The sequence below is a fragment of the Microtus pennsylvanicus genome, chromosome 4 (genome assembly GCF_037038515.1).
Source record: "Microtus pennsylvanicus isolate mMicPen1 chromosome 4, mMicPen1.hap1, whole genome shotgun sequence".
Lineage (NCBI taxonomy): Eukaryota > Metazoa > Chordata > Mammalia > Rodentia > Cricetidae > Microtus > Microtus pennsylvanicus.
In genome coordinates, this window is record NC_134582.1 from 7,109,959 (window position 1) to 7,125,971 (window position 16,013).

At 41.1% G+C, this 16,013-nt stretch overlaps 1 protein-coding gene across 11 annotated transcripts in view; it reads left to right on the forward strand.

The window, feature by feature from the left end:
* Positions 1–16,013, forward strand: part of Atp9b (ATPase phospholipid transporting 9B (putative)) — a 204,468-nt gene that overhangs the window by 2,601 nt on the left and 185,854 nt on the right. For all 11 annotated transcript variants that reach the window (XM_075968168.1, XM_075968164.1, XM_075968159.1 and 8 more), the window contains exon 2: positions 14,828–15,001. In XM_075968168.1, coding sequence (XP_075824283.1) covers positions 14,828–15,001 — 174 coding nt within the window. The remainder of the gene's footprint in view (positions 1–14,827; positions 15,002–16,013) is intronic.

Here is a 16,013-nt window from a genome sequence, read left to right on the forward strand (position 1 = left end):
GGATAGTGCATGAAGTCTCTTAGTCCATCCTGTCTGAGATGAGTGAGCCATCCCTTCTGTGCTCTGTCTCTATTACCTGATGATTAGCCACTTGAACTTGCCTCTATTCTTGTGTTGACTGTCATGGTGTTGACTGTTCTGCAACTTTAGTGTTTAAATAATTCCCATTTACCCAATAGTGTTCCCAAGCACAAAAGAAATGAATGTGTCAATCTCTTTAGACATGTATTGTTATTAAATTGTATTATAGGTGTATATGTATAGGAAAAATCGTAGCCATGTGTATTGTTTGGTAATGTGTGTTTTCAGACATCCACCAGGAGGCATTCCTGGAGGAAAAGGAAAAGAACTATATTGCAAATGAGAACGACATTTCTTTCAGCATCTGAAAAAGTTACGCCACAGAGAGCTCGTGGTTCTGATGAGCAATCCGTTGTCAGCTGAGTTGCTTTCTCTCTAGATGGGATTTCTCTCACCACTTAAAAAAAGATCAGTAGTTTAATAGTATGAGTTTTCCATGGATTTCTTTTGGTTCATCCTTTTATTTTTTGTCCTTGTGGAAATAGTTTTGAGCCTCTTTCTCTGGCATTTCTTTATCTGTGGCATTGGTAATACTTGAGAAGTTTTTCCTTGTGTTGTTTCCAGGCCCCGAGTGTCTCATTTGCTTGAGGTCCATTTCCTGTTCTGTTGGCCAGTTCCTCTTCTGTCTCAAGTTAGCCAGTTCTCCCATCTATTCTGCTCGCCTTTTCATCTTTAAATTCCACTTGGTTTTTCTTTATGTTAGCTCCCTGTGGGGATTATTTTTGCATTTATTATTCATATATTCAAAGTTGCCCACTGAAGCTTGTGTGTATATGTAATGTATATGTTCTTGTGGGTGTATCCATATGTTCATGTATATGTATTTATGTGTATGTGTGTTTGTAGGCCAGAAATCTATTTGGGTATCTTTTTGATTTGTTCTGCATCTTGAGTTCTTCCTTCCTTCCTTCCTTCCTTCCTTCCTTCCTTCCTTCCTTCCTTCCTTCCTTTTTTTTTTTTTGAGATAGAGTCTCTGTTGTATAGTTCTGGCTGTCCTAGAACTTTTTGTGTCCACCAAGTTGGCCTTGAACACATAGAGGTCCACCTGCCTCTACCTTATTTCCTGAGGCAGCATCTCTCATTGAATCTGGACTCAGCATTTGGTTAGGTTGGCTGAACAATGAGCTCAAATGTTCTGCCTGTCTTCATGTCCTCATCTTTAGGGTTAGAGACGTGCTGCTTCTGGCTTTTATGTGGATGGTAGGGATCCAATCTGAAGTCCTCATGCTTTTATGGCAGGCAGTTTACCAACTGTGCCATCTGCATAGCTTCCCATTTTCTTAGTTCGTGTTTCTATTTCTGGGAAGAGACACCATGACCACAGTAACTCTTTTTTAAAATAATTTATTTTTATTTTATGTGCACTGTTGTTTTGCCTGCATATATGTCTGTGTGAAGATGCTGGATCCCTGGAACTGGAGTTAGAGACAGTTGTGAGCTGCCATGTGGGTTCTGGGAATTGAACCCAAATCTGGAAGAGCAGCTAGTGCTCTTAACCACTGAGCCATCTCTCCAGCCCCACAGTAACTCTATAAAACAAAACATTAAATTGAGATTGTTGCTTATAGTTTCAGAGGGTTAGTCCATTATCATCATGGCAGGGAGCATGGTGGCATGCAGGCAGAAAAGGTTCTGGCTGCATTTTTATCAAAAGGAAATAGGAAATTGTCTGTGACGGTGGTTGGTTTCTTGAGCATAGGAAATCTCAGATCCTGCCCCTACAGCAACACACATCCTCCAACAAGGCCACTTCTCCTGCCACTCTCTATGAGATTATGGGGTCAATTACATTAAAACTACCACACCAGTTAAGCATTTTTTTTAGTGATAGATTTTTAAAATTCATGTCAGAAAATTTTGTGATCTGTAATTTTGATGCTAACATCTCTGGATTTTCTTTTTCTCATTCAAATTGAGATTTTTTTTTCTTCCTTCCCTTCTTTTTTTCTTTTCATTGCATCCTGGACACTGGATATGTGATAAGACTTGAACCTTGCTTAATCCTCCAGTTTTACCAGACTTCCTGTGGTATCATCTTAGTAGTACCTGGGGAATGGCGAGACACTGCCTTGAATGACCAGGTTCCCTACATAGCACCATTTGGTTAGGTTGGCTGAACAACCTAACCTGAGTGGGCAAGGATGTTCTGTTTGCTCCCATTTGAAATTCCCACTAGTCTTGTTGGCTTGCTAAAGGAGTGTCTGGTTACTGAAGCCTGAATGCCCCACAGCCTTAAGGTCTTTATATCTGGAAAGTGGTCTGAGTTCTTCACACACCCTATTTTCTCCTCTCTTCCCTCTTCTCACCCTCCTCCACTGTGTGTGCCTGCGTGTGTGTGTGTGTGTGTGTGTGTGTGTGTGAGAGAGAGAGAGAGAGAGAGAGAGAGAGAGAGAGACAGAGAGAGAGAGAGAGAGAGAGAGAGAAATTGAGAGAGATTTTAAATAAATTAAACCCAAGGAATGATTTGCTGCCAAACCCCTTGTCACCAGTGCATTCCTTCAGCTCTACTCTTTCATTTACAAAGTACTTTTTGCTGGGTGGGTGATGGTGGTGCACACCGTTTATCCCAGGACTACAGAGGCAGAGGCAGGTGGATTTCTGTGAGTTTGAGGCAGCCTGGTCTACAAAACCAGTTTCAGGTTAGCCATGGCTCTTACATAGAACAACCTTGTCTCTAAAAGCCAGTAAAAAAGAAAGAAAGAAAGAAAGAAAGAAAGAAAGAAAGAAAGAAAGAAAGGAAGAAAGAAAGAAGAAAGAGAAAATCACTTTTATTATGTATTTCTTGTTGTTTAACAGTATTTTGATATTTGTATATTTGTCATCCCATACACATCACTAATTTTAAGTGTGCAGTTTTTTGCTTTTTAGCTCAGTTATAGATCTGTGCAGCCATTACTGGAAGTGCTGGAGCATTATCATCATCCCCAGCAAACAGACAAGCGAACAAACTGCTTTGTGCCCTGTACCCTGAACCGTACCCAGCCACCTCAGCCTTCATCTTCTTACCCTTCCTTCTGAGTCATTCGGATCTATAGGATTTTTGTTTTATTTTTTGTTCGTGTGAGGTTTTGATTTCTCTTGAATACAAGTAAAGCATCTGTTGGTTTTGTGTTTTGTTTCTCTGTTTTAAGTGATGACTGATTTACTCAGATTAACTTTATAGCTGGAAGATGACTGAATGACAGTGAACATCAGGGTGTTGTTTACCCATGTTCGTTAGTACTTTTTCTTCGAGTTTCCCAGTGTTGGAGTTATTGGCCCTGCTTAGAGGCACTTGCCATATTATAATAGCTAAATTTCATTCTTTAATAAGAGACTCATGCTGAGAACAGATGGGTGTTGTCTGGTTATCTGCAAAATATTAGTGTTTCTTGGTGTATGTAACAAAGATTTTTATAATGCTAGCTTTCTTATGTTGATGATCTATACATACTTTCTTTTGATTTCTAAAAGTTTCATGATTCTGATGATTTAATATTTTAGTAATTATAAAGATGAAATTTTTTTGCTGTGATAATTACAGCTAAAGGGATCTGGCTCATTTGTGGTGTTGAGGATGAGCCCAAGACTCTGTCAGGAGCACTCAGCCTCACGGTGGGTCTTAAGATGGTGCTTTTCTGCTTGCTCTTTGGCCCATGCTTTTTTTGTGGGGGGGGATTTCAGAATTTTTTTTGTACAAGTTAACAGAGAATTTCTCTGGAAAGGGATCCATAGTTCAACTTGAAAACAAGAAATTCTTTACACTTTTCAGAGTAGGCATGCTTCAGTTAGTTTTTTCACATCTGAAGTATTAGTATGAAGATAGAATTGAGTCCATAATAGTTATAGGCAACTAGAATTTATGTCCTGAGCTAACAGGTCATGACCCTTAACATTTCTGTATTTGTATTTATTTTTGTGTTTAATAGTGGATATTATGTCATTATAGTTCAAAAGTTTCTATGTATAATATTGGTATAATTTCTTATTCTAAGAATTCTATAGGACTTTTTAGAAATCACTAATACATTGGGGCTGGAGAGATGGCTCAGTAGTTAAGAACACTGGGGGCTCTCCTGGAGGACCTGGGCTTGATTCCCAGCACCTATGGCAGCTCACAACCATCTGCTAAAACAGTCCCAAGGATTCCAATGCCCTCATTTGGCCTCATGAGCACCAAGCATACACGTGGTACACATACATACATGGCAGGTAAAACACCCATACATGATGTTGTAATAGGAGCAGCGGGGCTGCTTTTCATCCTGCCCGGCTCCCACACAGCTAGCTTTACACCAGAAATAACAACACACAAATTGTATTCTTTTAAACACTGCTTGGCCCATTAACTCTAGTCCTTACAGGCTAATTCTCATATCCCGATCAACCCATCTCTAATAATCTGTGTAGCATCAGTCTTACTGGGAAAGATTCTAGCCTACGTCCGTCCTGGGTCTGAGCTTCATGTGTCTGCCCGGGAGAGGGGAGCAAGCCTCTGCTTCAGAGAGCAGAACTGTCGAGTCTGAGCTCACTTCCTCTTCCTCCCAGCATTCTGTTCTGTTTACTCCACCCACCTATGTTCTAACCAGTAAAATGGGCCAAGGCAGTTTCTTTATTAGCCAATGACCTTCCTCCATCATTTCCCCTTTTTCTGTTTAAACAAAAAGAAGGAAGGCTTTAACTTAACATAGCAAAATTACATATAACAAAACAGTTATCAAGTAAAAATTACAATAATCTTTATCATAACTAAGGAAAACTATAACTCTAACTAACTATTCTTCAACTCCATCAAAGACTCCAGAAAGATACAATATTACCTAAGCAAACAAGAAATAAGCAACTTTCAAACTCTAGAAATGACAGAGACATCTCACTGCCTGGACAGTCACCCAAAGTTCTTTTGTACCGCTGGGGCATCCATCTTCGGCCTACAGGCCCATAGTATCCAGAGACATTTCCATGAAGCAGGAAAATTCAAAGTCAGTTCAGTCACTATCTCTTGTGTCCTGCAGAATGTCTTGCAGACTCCTTCATGAATCAGGAACCCCGAAAGATCATCTCACCTTTAGGCAAGTTCAGTAGTCCTCTCTCTGTGGATTCTCTGTTTCCAGTTTATGTAATAGTCCAGGCAAGAGCAGTTTCTTGCCCAAATGACTATCATACTCCATAAGGAGCCTCTTCAATGCCCATCTTCCTCTTGAAGTAGATTGGTGCTGCCAGAAGCAGAGTGTCTAAGTTTTTAAAACATTTAAAATGCCATATTCTATAATCTTTGAAAAATATGAAGAATGCCTATCTAAAATATATCTATGTACATCTAGAAAATCTTAACTAACATGACTACAAACTTGACTATTATGATTATCTATTAACAAGCTATATATATTACATTTTAAGTGAACTACACAATCACAATACCTTAATCAAGATCAGAAACACATATACATAGAACAATATTGACCTTAAATTTATATCACTAAAGCAAAATCCATGTCAATGCAAATTATTCATACCTATATCACATACACATAAAAAAATAATAAAAAATTTAAAAGACAAAAAAACCAACCCTACTAGTTTAATGTTGTGGTTACTTCCCAGCTCAAGGAACTAGCTAGCCTTTCTCCTTGTGCTTGTTATTTCAGCCAGGACCATGGCATTTCTTCCTGGTACTGTTTCCCTTGTTCCTTTGATGATGGTGCTGGTCAGTACTGCCTACCATTAGTCTAGTTTTAGTCTGTTGGTAAAGGGCAGACATTGCTCTCTAGGGCTCCATGTTTCAGTGTCAAGGTGCTTTAATGCCAGCATGTCTTCTTGCTTTTTCTGGGTGGCACCAGACCATGAGAGAGCCAGCCTCCTCCATGATCCCATTCGGCCTTTTTGAGGGTGACTCACACAGGAGTACCTTGGGTTAGGTCCTGTCCTGACGCTGAGACATTAAGCTTTTATCACACATTTGGAGAGGCTCAAAATAAAAACAGAATGCCCACACTTTAATAATCATGCCTGATCTCTAGTGACCCCATAGTACCTTACAGAGACATTTGGAGCTCAACACCCATGACCGAGGTACCTTACAGAAATGACCATGGGACAGAAGTGACCAGACTCAAAACAACTTAAGGCATAAAATTTACTACTCAGCAAGATAATGAGATGCCTGCCAGTTCACTCACATGTAGACAGATCTCAGATGACCCATAGTTAGGACACCAAGCAGTTTCCCTCCAACAGCAATAAAAGAATTTCAACCACCCCATGACTTGATAAACTCTCTTGCTTTTTGTTATTGTTTCTTTAAATTCTCTCTGTCTTTCCATGCACTTGGTGAATTCTTTGTAGTAATTGTGCCTCTACCTTCCGTAAGCCATTTTTTATGGCCAAGGGGCAGAGCATTCCAGCCTTCGAACCCTTTTTTTTCTGCTCATAGAGGCTGGAGAGGCTTAGTTTCTCAGCCGCTTCTTAGTAATGACTCGTTAGTGGCACAATTGAACTCCTCGGCTCCATTTAACAGGATGTATGCAATTTACTTATACAGCAGTTACTTGTTTTGTTGTTTTTTTACTTTGTTAGCGTGCAGGCAAAGGAGGTTATTTTTTCTAAAGTTTTGAGCATTTGGTTTACTTTAAATTTTTTTAATATAAATTCCCAAGAATAGTTTGAAACAGCAGAGCTTCGACACTTAAGGTAGCAGGCGAGTGTGAGATAGCCACCGCCCTGGCTTTCACTCTCTTGGGTCCGTGGAAATTGCGTGCCCTCCAGTACTTGAGCAGTCGGTCGCTGCCTGCGGCAACAGCTGAGGTGGCACGTCCTCCTTGAATGAGACAGTACACTTGGGTCTGTGTCATCTCTTGTTTTCTTTGTTCTCATTGTTTTTACTCATTTTAAAAATGTTTCCAGAATTATACTTAATTGCTGGAAACGTTGATTTCTCTTGAGTGACAAACCAATTAAGTGTGTATGACACCAGGCAACAAAGACACTTAGGATTCTCTGCTTATCCTGCCTCTGGGAAAAAAATCCATTATTCATCATCTTATTGTTTTTAAATACTGAGGTAAAATTTTCAATACAATAGGAAAATTGCTTTGGAGAGGGAACAAATTGCTTGCCAGTTCAAAGGCTGCATTACTAGACTTGGTATTGCTCAGAGTGAGCTTCCGGAGCCCATCACACTGCTCTTCCAGCATTCAGACTGGTAAGAATGCGACTCTTGCAACGTGATCATTGAGAGAACCTTAATGAAAAAATACCCTAAAAACTCTTATGTTTATTAGCTGGTGTTTTGAATTTTGATTGTAGTTTGAATAAATATTCATTTTTCTAGTTTATTTAGAAAGTTTGTTGAAAGATAGAATCTTATGCAGAAAAGAAAAAAAACGGACCATTTCATGGAAAATACTTGCTTCAAGCTCCTTTGTGCCCTCGCCATCGCCTACAATGTAATTTGTAGAAGGTAATATGGAGCCCCTAAGATGAGCTGACAGTTTGATTGGTAGAGAGGTTGTTTAAAGTGGGAGAAAATAGGTGCCATTTCTTTCTGTGTACTTACGCTTCACAGAGGTCTTCCATGTCATCACCCTTGGTGGCAATGAGGGCAGGGGAGCTGTAACCCTGCACTGTTGCCTGTAGCCTCAGGAGTTCCTTGTAGAGACCTCTGTCGCCCAGTCGGATGCTCGACTGCTGCAGAAAAGAATTTTAGGCCAAGTTAGCAGGAAGTAGCGTCAGACTTGAGGTTTGAATACAGATTTAAGCTCGGCATTTAGAACATAGGACAGGTCTAAGAAGAGCTCCAGGCACATGCTTTTAGTCCCAGGATGTACGAGGTAGAGGCAGACTGGTCTCTTGAGTTTACCGGCCTATATAGTGAGGCACTGTCAAAGAAAAGAAAAAAAAAAGTAAAATAGTTTTGGGCCAGTGAGAGGGTTCTTTAGCTGTGTAAGCTGAGGAGATGGGAGGAAAACCAGTTCCTAAAAAGGGTCCTTCTGACCTGCACATGTGCACAGACATGTGTACACGTTGTGTAATATTAAATAAGAAATCAAGAAGGCAGTATTACATATCCAGAAGTGTGCATGGCTTCTCAAAACTTTGAAGTTTCTCACTATAAGCTATTCACATGATTTTGTGGCTTTTGAAATTATAATACTGTAAGAATCTAAAAGATTTAGTAAAGAGTAAGTTTTGGTAAACTTATCTAAGGCATCTTTATTGAGGAAATGAGATCGTGGGTTGGGGGTGTGGCTTAGTTGGTTAGAGTGTTTGCTTGCCTCTCATGAAACTGAACATAGTGAACTGGAGGCCAGTTTGGGCTACATGAGACAGTGTCTTAAAAACATCAACCTAACCCGTCTAAAATCCCAAACAAGAGTGAGATCATAGGGTGGCTTCTGAGGTGTATTGATCATCTATAGACTCATAAGATAAAAGCATAGGTCACAGAGGGCTAAGGAATATTCTTATTTATAGACAGGTCAGAAGGAAACCAAGACATGTTTTTACTGATGACGTGGTTCATAATCTGGTTTGGGAGACCCTCTTGATTGCCAGTCTGCAAGGGTTAGGAGCCCCTTTTCTTTCTCATGATTCTTTAGTTTTTCCCTGTTTTTCCCCCTCCTGTACCAGCAATATGATAATCCATTTGTATGTGTGTGTGTTATTTTATGATGTGGGAGTCTGCTGTTTTGATTGTTGTTTTCATTGGTTAAATAAAGAGACTGCCTTGGCCCTTTAAGAGGACAGAAAATTAGGTAGGCGGAGAAAACAGAACAGAATGCTGGGAGAAAGAAGCTGAATCAGAGAGTCGCCATGATTCTCCCAATCCAGACAGATGCAGGGTAAGATCTTTCCTGGTAAGCCAGCTCGTGGAGTTACACAGATTATTAGAAATGGGTTATATCGATATGTAAGAGCTAGCCAATAAGAAACTGGAACTAATGGGCCAGGCAGTGTTTAAAAGTGTTTACAGTTTCCATGTAATTATTTCGGGGCATAAGCTAGCCATGTGGGCGGCCGGGTGCTGGGGACGCAGCCCCGCCGCTCCCACAACAATTTTACATGTATGAATACTTTTGTCTGCACGTATGTATAAAAGTACCATGTGTGTCTTGGTGCCTATAAAAGCCAGAAGAGGGTGTCAGATTTCCTGGAACTGGAGTTATGGACAGTTGTGAGCTACCATGTGAGTGCTGGGAACTGAACCTGGGTCCTCTGCAAGAGCAGCAAGTGCTCTTAACCACTGAGCTATCACTTCAGCCTTCCGCTGTGTATTTGGTCATGGGTATTAAAACCTTTTCTATTTCCTTGGCTCCTCTTTCAAACAGCCAGTGCAGTTCTGGTTACCTTTGCAGATCAATTTCTGCACATTTATTTCTATGGATAATGTGAACCTGCAGTTACAATTGCAGAGGCAGTAAGGTCTCAAGTGAGTTTTAGGCCAGCCTGATCTATATAGTCAGGCCCTATCTCAAATAGCAAAAGCAGAAGAATTACTTTGTCCTCTTGACAAATAAGGCAAAGCATGTTTTTAAAGTCCTTTTTGGAAACGAATTATTCTCAGGCTTAGAGCTGCTAATAAATAATGATAATTGAAATGAGAATAAAACTCCATTCTGATGCTTCCCTGGCAGTCCATGTCTTGTCCATGCTATGTGTCACGACCCTCTCTTTTCTATGAACATGGCAAGAACAGTTTTCAGAGTAGTATGGCTTTGTCAGTTTATATTTGTTTTGTATCAGTTTTATTGCATGTGCTTTGAAGATGCTTCTCCAGTACTTGCACATTGCTGCTCCAATACCTCTCCCTCGTCTTCAAGATCCCTGCTCTCTCTGGGTGGTGGTGGTGAACTCCTTTAATTCCAGCACTTGGGAAGCAGAGGCAGGAGGATCTCTGTGGGTTCGAGCCCAACCTGGTCTACAGAACGAGTTCCAGGACAGGCTCCAAAGCTAAAACAGAAACCCTGTCTCGAAAACAATAACAACAACAATGAAGGTCTCTTCTCTCTGGTCCTTTCAGACCCTCCATTGGGTGACCCCAGTACGTAAGGAAGTACACTGCTATTTCTCTTACTGCTGTAAGAAATACCTGATAAAAACAATTAAGGAAGGGAGGGTTTACTTTGTCTATATGGTCTGTTCTCATTGGGAAAGAGGAATGTGAGCCTCCTAGCCACATTGTATCCAAAGTCACCAAGCAGAGAGACACAATATTGATTGCTAGCTTGTCTTTTCCTGCTTATTCATCATGGGGCATCAGTCTATGGCATGGATGCACACACATTGAGAATGGGTTTTCCCTCTTTAACCAAACCTCCCATGAAACATTCTTCTCATGGATGTAGGCAGAGGAGGTTCTAACACCCATCAAGTTGACAGCTAAGGTCAACATCACAGGGAGGCTTGTTGGGTTTGCTTTCATTCTGGATCTCTCTGTAAGTAAACTGTTAGTTTACTTGTTTTGTCCTTTGTGCTTGTAGCCGTCACATGAGAAGGGCACGTATGCTTGTTTAATGCTGTGTGTTCATGCCTAGGACAAGTATAGCATGTGTGGGCTTCATCAGGCTTGTCAGTCTCTATGACCTGCTGACTGAAGAAGCCCTTAGGAAGTTTTTTTTGCATCCTGCTTTGTAATATAAGTGACAAATATACTTATTTTTGTTGCTGCTTCATAACTGTAATTTTGCTGTTATGAATCATATATCATATCTGATATACAGAATATCTGATATGCAACCCATGTGAAATGGTTGCTTGTGACTCCAAAGGGGGTCACAACCCACAGGTTGAGAAACTGCTCTATATGATTCTTTTTTTTTAAAAATCCTTCTTTTATTGATTCTTTGTGACTTTCGCATGAATTCCAATCTCAGTCATCTTTATCCCCTCACATCTTCTTTCTGCTCTTGCAATCTTCCCCTCAAACAAAACAAAATTTAAAAGAAAAACTTAAGACCAAACATAATAAACAAAACAACAACAACAACAACAGAAGAATCTCTTTTTGGAAGCTGTAGTATGGCCTTTAGTCCTTCATCTTTGCTTGCAAGTCTTCACTGACACATGTCATTGATGTCATTGGTCTGGCTCAAGGCTCTGGCTTCTGCTACACCACTGATGCTGGGGCTCCTCTTGGATATCCTTTGTTATAGAGACCCTGCCGTTTTGGAACTGTAGGTTCATCCTCTACCTGCTCCAACAGTTCATAGATGAGGTGCCAACTCACAGCCCTGGTTCTAGCTTGGTCAACCCATCAACTTTCCCTCAGTCACTACCTGGGTGAGCTCTCTAGTGCCACCTCAGGCGGCTCACCCAATGCAGCCTGCAGAAAGGAGCAGGGTCAGTTCTTCAGCTCTCAGGTCCTTAGATCCCAGTCACCCCTACCAGTCCAGCTCTACTGTTTTGTCCAGGCAAAGCTCAGGGCCCTCTCTCTCTGGATTGCTGTAGGGGACATTTGGGTAGCCAACTCTCCTTCTGCAGTAACCAGCAAAGTGCAGGGCCAGCTACACCAGGGCCACTGAAGAGTGGGACTTGCTCATCACAACATGGTTCCAATGACCCCCTGTGCTAATGTGGGCCATAAACATCAGCACAGACCCCAGCTGCAGTGGGACTGCAGCTCAGAGCTGGATGTCACTATGGCCCTTGATAGCACCATGGCCCTTGGACATCAACATGGTCTCAGGTGGCTGACCAGACCCCTGGACATCCACAGAGCCCTTGGTGGTAACAAGCCACGGACATTAACTCAGACCCTGGCTTCTATAGGGCCATGTGCCCATACATGGCTAATGGCAACAGCCGTGACGTGATCTGTGAATGAATTAAGTAGAATGTGGTTGGATAGAGGTTTTGTTTTTTCTTGTTTTTGTTTGATTATTAGATTTTATTAGTGATCTAAGCCTTTTAAGTAACAGTGGCCTTTTTAGTCCTGGCTGATTAAGAAACTGTTCTGAGGGGCTGGAGAGAGAGGATGCACCTGAATTCAGTTTGCAGCACATGTTGGGCAGCTGACAACCCTGTGTAACTCTAGCTCCAAGGGCTCTGATGCCCACTCCTGGCCTCCCACACTTGTGGCACAGTCACACACATATATACATGAATAAAATTTAATCTTTAAAAAGTATTTTAGTTGTCTTAGTAGAGCTATTTAGCTTTCTTTTGAGTAGTCTTCATGTTATGTCTTTTTCACTGTTTTTTAATTTTTTAACACTACATATTCCTGTATTTAAGGTTCTTCCTTGAGGAAGTGATTTTTGTACTCCAGAAGTTTTTTGGCACTACACAAAGACATTGTTGGGGCATTTTTATTGTCTCCACAAGGGGTGATGCTGCTGGTATTTAGGACCTAGAACTAGGGATGCTCTAGAACATTCTGTATGTACAGAACAACACTTCACAGTAAGGATATGTGGTCACAATGTAAATTATGCCCCTGTTGAGAAGCCCCACTCTGAGGGTTGCAGTAGCCATCATTACCTTAACAGTGTTCCTTGAACAGTGTCTGCTAATACCTTGTGTAAAACTAGAGGACCTTTGTTCTTCTTATTCTACTTTTACCAGTTGTCTTCGCGTTTTAACGTTGGAAATATAACTACACAGTGCTGCCATTTTTACATTTAGTCCTGCATATTCCTAAAGAACTTCTCTTGTTGTTCTTGATTTTATAGTTCTCATTTTCCTTTGGATGCTATTTTTATCTTGGAACTTTGCTTAGCGTTCTTATAGGGTGGAGCTGCAGACAAAATGTTGTCTTGGCTTTCCTTTATCTGAGAATGTTTTTTTTTGTTGGAATAGCATTCTAGCTGGCATGAACTAAAGTTTCCAGAAAAAATGTAAAGGCACATCTGTTGAAGAAGCTGTGAAACTGGATGACTGGCAAGAATGCAGTGGCTGCAGAGGGTCAGAGCACTGAGCACCCCACATTATCCTGGACTCTTTGTTCCTTTAGTAACAGTTTACTTCCCCTTGTGGGTCCCACCTAATACTCTGTAACATTTTAAAATTAGTGTTTTCAAACAGTTTGGAAGATTCTTCCTACTCCTCTGTCCTCCATTCATTCCCTTCTACTTTGATGTCTCCTGTTACTCTCTTCCCCTCCTCAACACCTTTTCCTCCTCTTGGGGTCCACCTTCTAGCAGTATAGCCTCCATACTGCATCCGCTTACATGGAGAACATGCAGTTTTTATCTGAGCTGTCTCGTGCTATAATACTTTCCATTCCATGCATTTTTCTTGCCAGTTTTCTTTTTCTTTTGCAGCTGAAATAAATTCTACTGTAGTATACATGTGTTACAAGGAGTGGTGGCTTGTTTGTCCTGGCCTCTGGCTAGCTTACACCTGAAATAATCACACAGAAACTGTATTCATTAAAACACTGCTTGGCCCATTAGCTCTAGTTTCTTATTGGCTAATTCTTACATCTTAATTTAACCCATTTCTATTAATCTGTGTATCTCCATGTGTCAGTGGCTTACTGGGAAAGATACAGCATGCCTGACTCTGGCAGCTTTATGGCGGCTCTCTGACTCTGCTTTCTTCCTCCCAGCATTCTGTTTAATTTTCCCCGCCTACCTAAGTTCTACCCTATCAACTAGGTCAAGGGAGTTTCTTTATTCATTAACCAATGAAAGCAATACACAAACAGAAAGACCTCCTACACCATATATGCACAGTGATTTCTGTAATAGCTGAATGAGTTTTCACTCCTCCAGCCGTGAGTACAGTTACCTGCACTGTCCCACATCCTTCACAGCGTTTGTTGTACCTTTTCTTATGTCATCCTGACTGCAGGGAGATGGGATTGTGAAGTAATTTTGAGTGGCTAACATTTAAATATATACAGGGCATTATGTGTCTGTTTTTGAGGATGATGTGTTCATTTTGTAAGCTTATTTGTCATCTGTCAGCTCTCTCTCTCTCTTTCTGTGTGTGTGTGTGTGTGTGTGATTTCTTTGTATAGTCTAGACAACCCTGTCTGTAATGGAGCTGGAAAGTGAGCTTATCCTGTAGGCTGTGTTCACTTCTATTGTTTTTCTTTGCTGAGCAGAAACTTTTAAGGTTTCATCTTCTCACTATTCTTGAGGCTGTTTCCTTTGTTATTGGAAACAGTTCAGAGAGTACTTGCCTATATCTATATATTGAATTATATTTACTATTCCCTAACTTATCTTGTATCAAGTTTTTTTTTTGTTGTTGTTCTTTTGCAAAGGGAATTTATATCATTATGTAGTAGTTTGTTTGCTTTTCACAATGGTTTGCCTCAGGTGAAGGTAACTTAGTTTTGAGAAAAACAGAAGATGATGTCTTAGTTATTTTTCTTTTTCCATGAAGGGAGAGACAGCATGACCAAGGCAGCTTATAAAAGCTTGATTATGGTTTCAGAGGGTGAGTCCAATTGTCTGTGGTCATCATGGCAAGGAGCACAGCAGTCAGGCAGGTGTGGTGCTGGAGCAGTAGCTGAGAGCTTATGTCTGATCTGCAGGTTGGAGGGAGGGAGGGATAGAAGGAGGGCAGGAGAGAGATTGATTGGGCCTGGAATGGTCTTTTGAAACCTCAGAGCACACTCCCAGTGACACATCTCATTCAACAAGGCCACACCCCCTAACCTTTCCCAAACAGTTCAACCAAAAAGGGACAAAACATTCAAACAAGAGCCTTTGGAGGCCATTCACATTCAAACCACCACAGGGGATTTATAAAATTTAGCCTGATACTATTCTAGAAACATACAGTAACAAAACTGCTTAGCTCTCTGTTTTCCCTTTAGGTACCAGCTGGAGGATGAATCTGCCCATTTGGATGAAATGCCACTGATGATGTCTGAAGAAGGCTTTGAGAATGATGAAAGTGATTACCACACTTTACCCCGAGCTAGGATAACACGGAGAAAAAGAGGACTAGAGTGGTTTGTGTGTGGTGGATGGAAATTCCTCTGTACCAGGTTCGTCTTCTGTTACTACCTGATTAGTGTGTACATGAAGAGTATGGATAGACATTTAGTGGCTAGAGTGTTTGTAAGTGGTGTCAATCTATGTTGGTATGAAAGCCAAAGAAAATGCACCATCATGGAGTGTTTTGACAACATTGTCCACATCAGAGCAAGTGGGTCTGAAAGGGAAAACATAATTCTATGGTGATATGCAAGATATTCATCAGTGTGGCTGTAGGATAGGGCCAGTTCAGGCGCCCTCTCTTCAGCTGCGCAAGGAACAAGCTGGGCACATCTCCTTGGACACCTGGGAACCCCTCTAGAGTCAAGTCTCTTGCCAACCCTAAAATGGCTCCCTTAATAAGATATCTACTTCCCTGCTCCCATATCCACCCTTCCTCCATCCCAAGCATCCCATTCCCCCAAGTTCTCCCCATCCTCCCCTTCTCCCTTTTCTCCCCCATTCCCCTTAATATTCTTATTCTTAAGAAAAAAGTATTTTCTTATGCAGTCACACTCCGGTAACCAAATTAATGAAATTTACCATTATTACAATACTTTGTATATTTTTAAGCCCATATTCAATGCCGTCTATTTTTGAGCAGTATTCTTTATGGTCCATTTCCCTTAATCCTTGGGATCCTTGTGTAGCATCTAGGTGGTATGCCTTTCTACTCTTGATTTTATCTGGGCCAGTTATTTAATGTTTATCTTCTGTCTCTAGGCATTTTGAAGAAAGCAGGTGAGTTATTATGTAGAATGCTTAAAGTCTTGGTTTGTCCAATGTGTGTTATTTTGAGGCTTCTGGCTGGCTGGCTGGAAATCACTCTGAGGCCCAGACTTGCCTTCGGCTTGAGGCAGTCCTTTGTGCTCAGCCTCCTGAGTTCTGAACTTACAGGCATGAGACACTGCTCAGCTCTCTGATTTCCTCTGTTGTTGTTATTTTTTGGGGCAGGGTCTTTTGTTTCTTAGGCTGGCTTCCCACTCACTGTGTAGCCAAGGATAGGCTTCCATTTCTGATCTT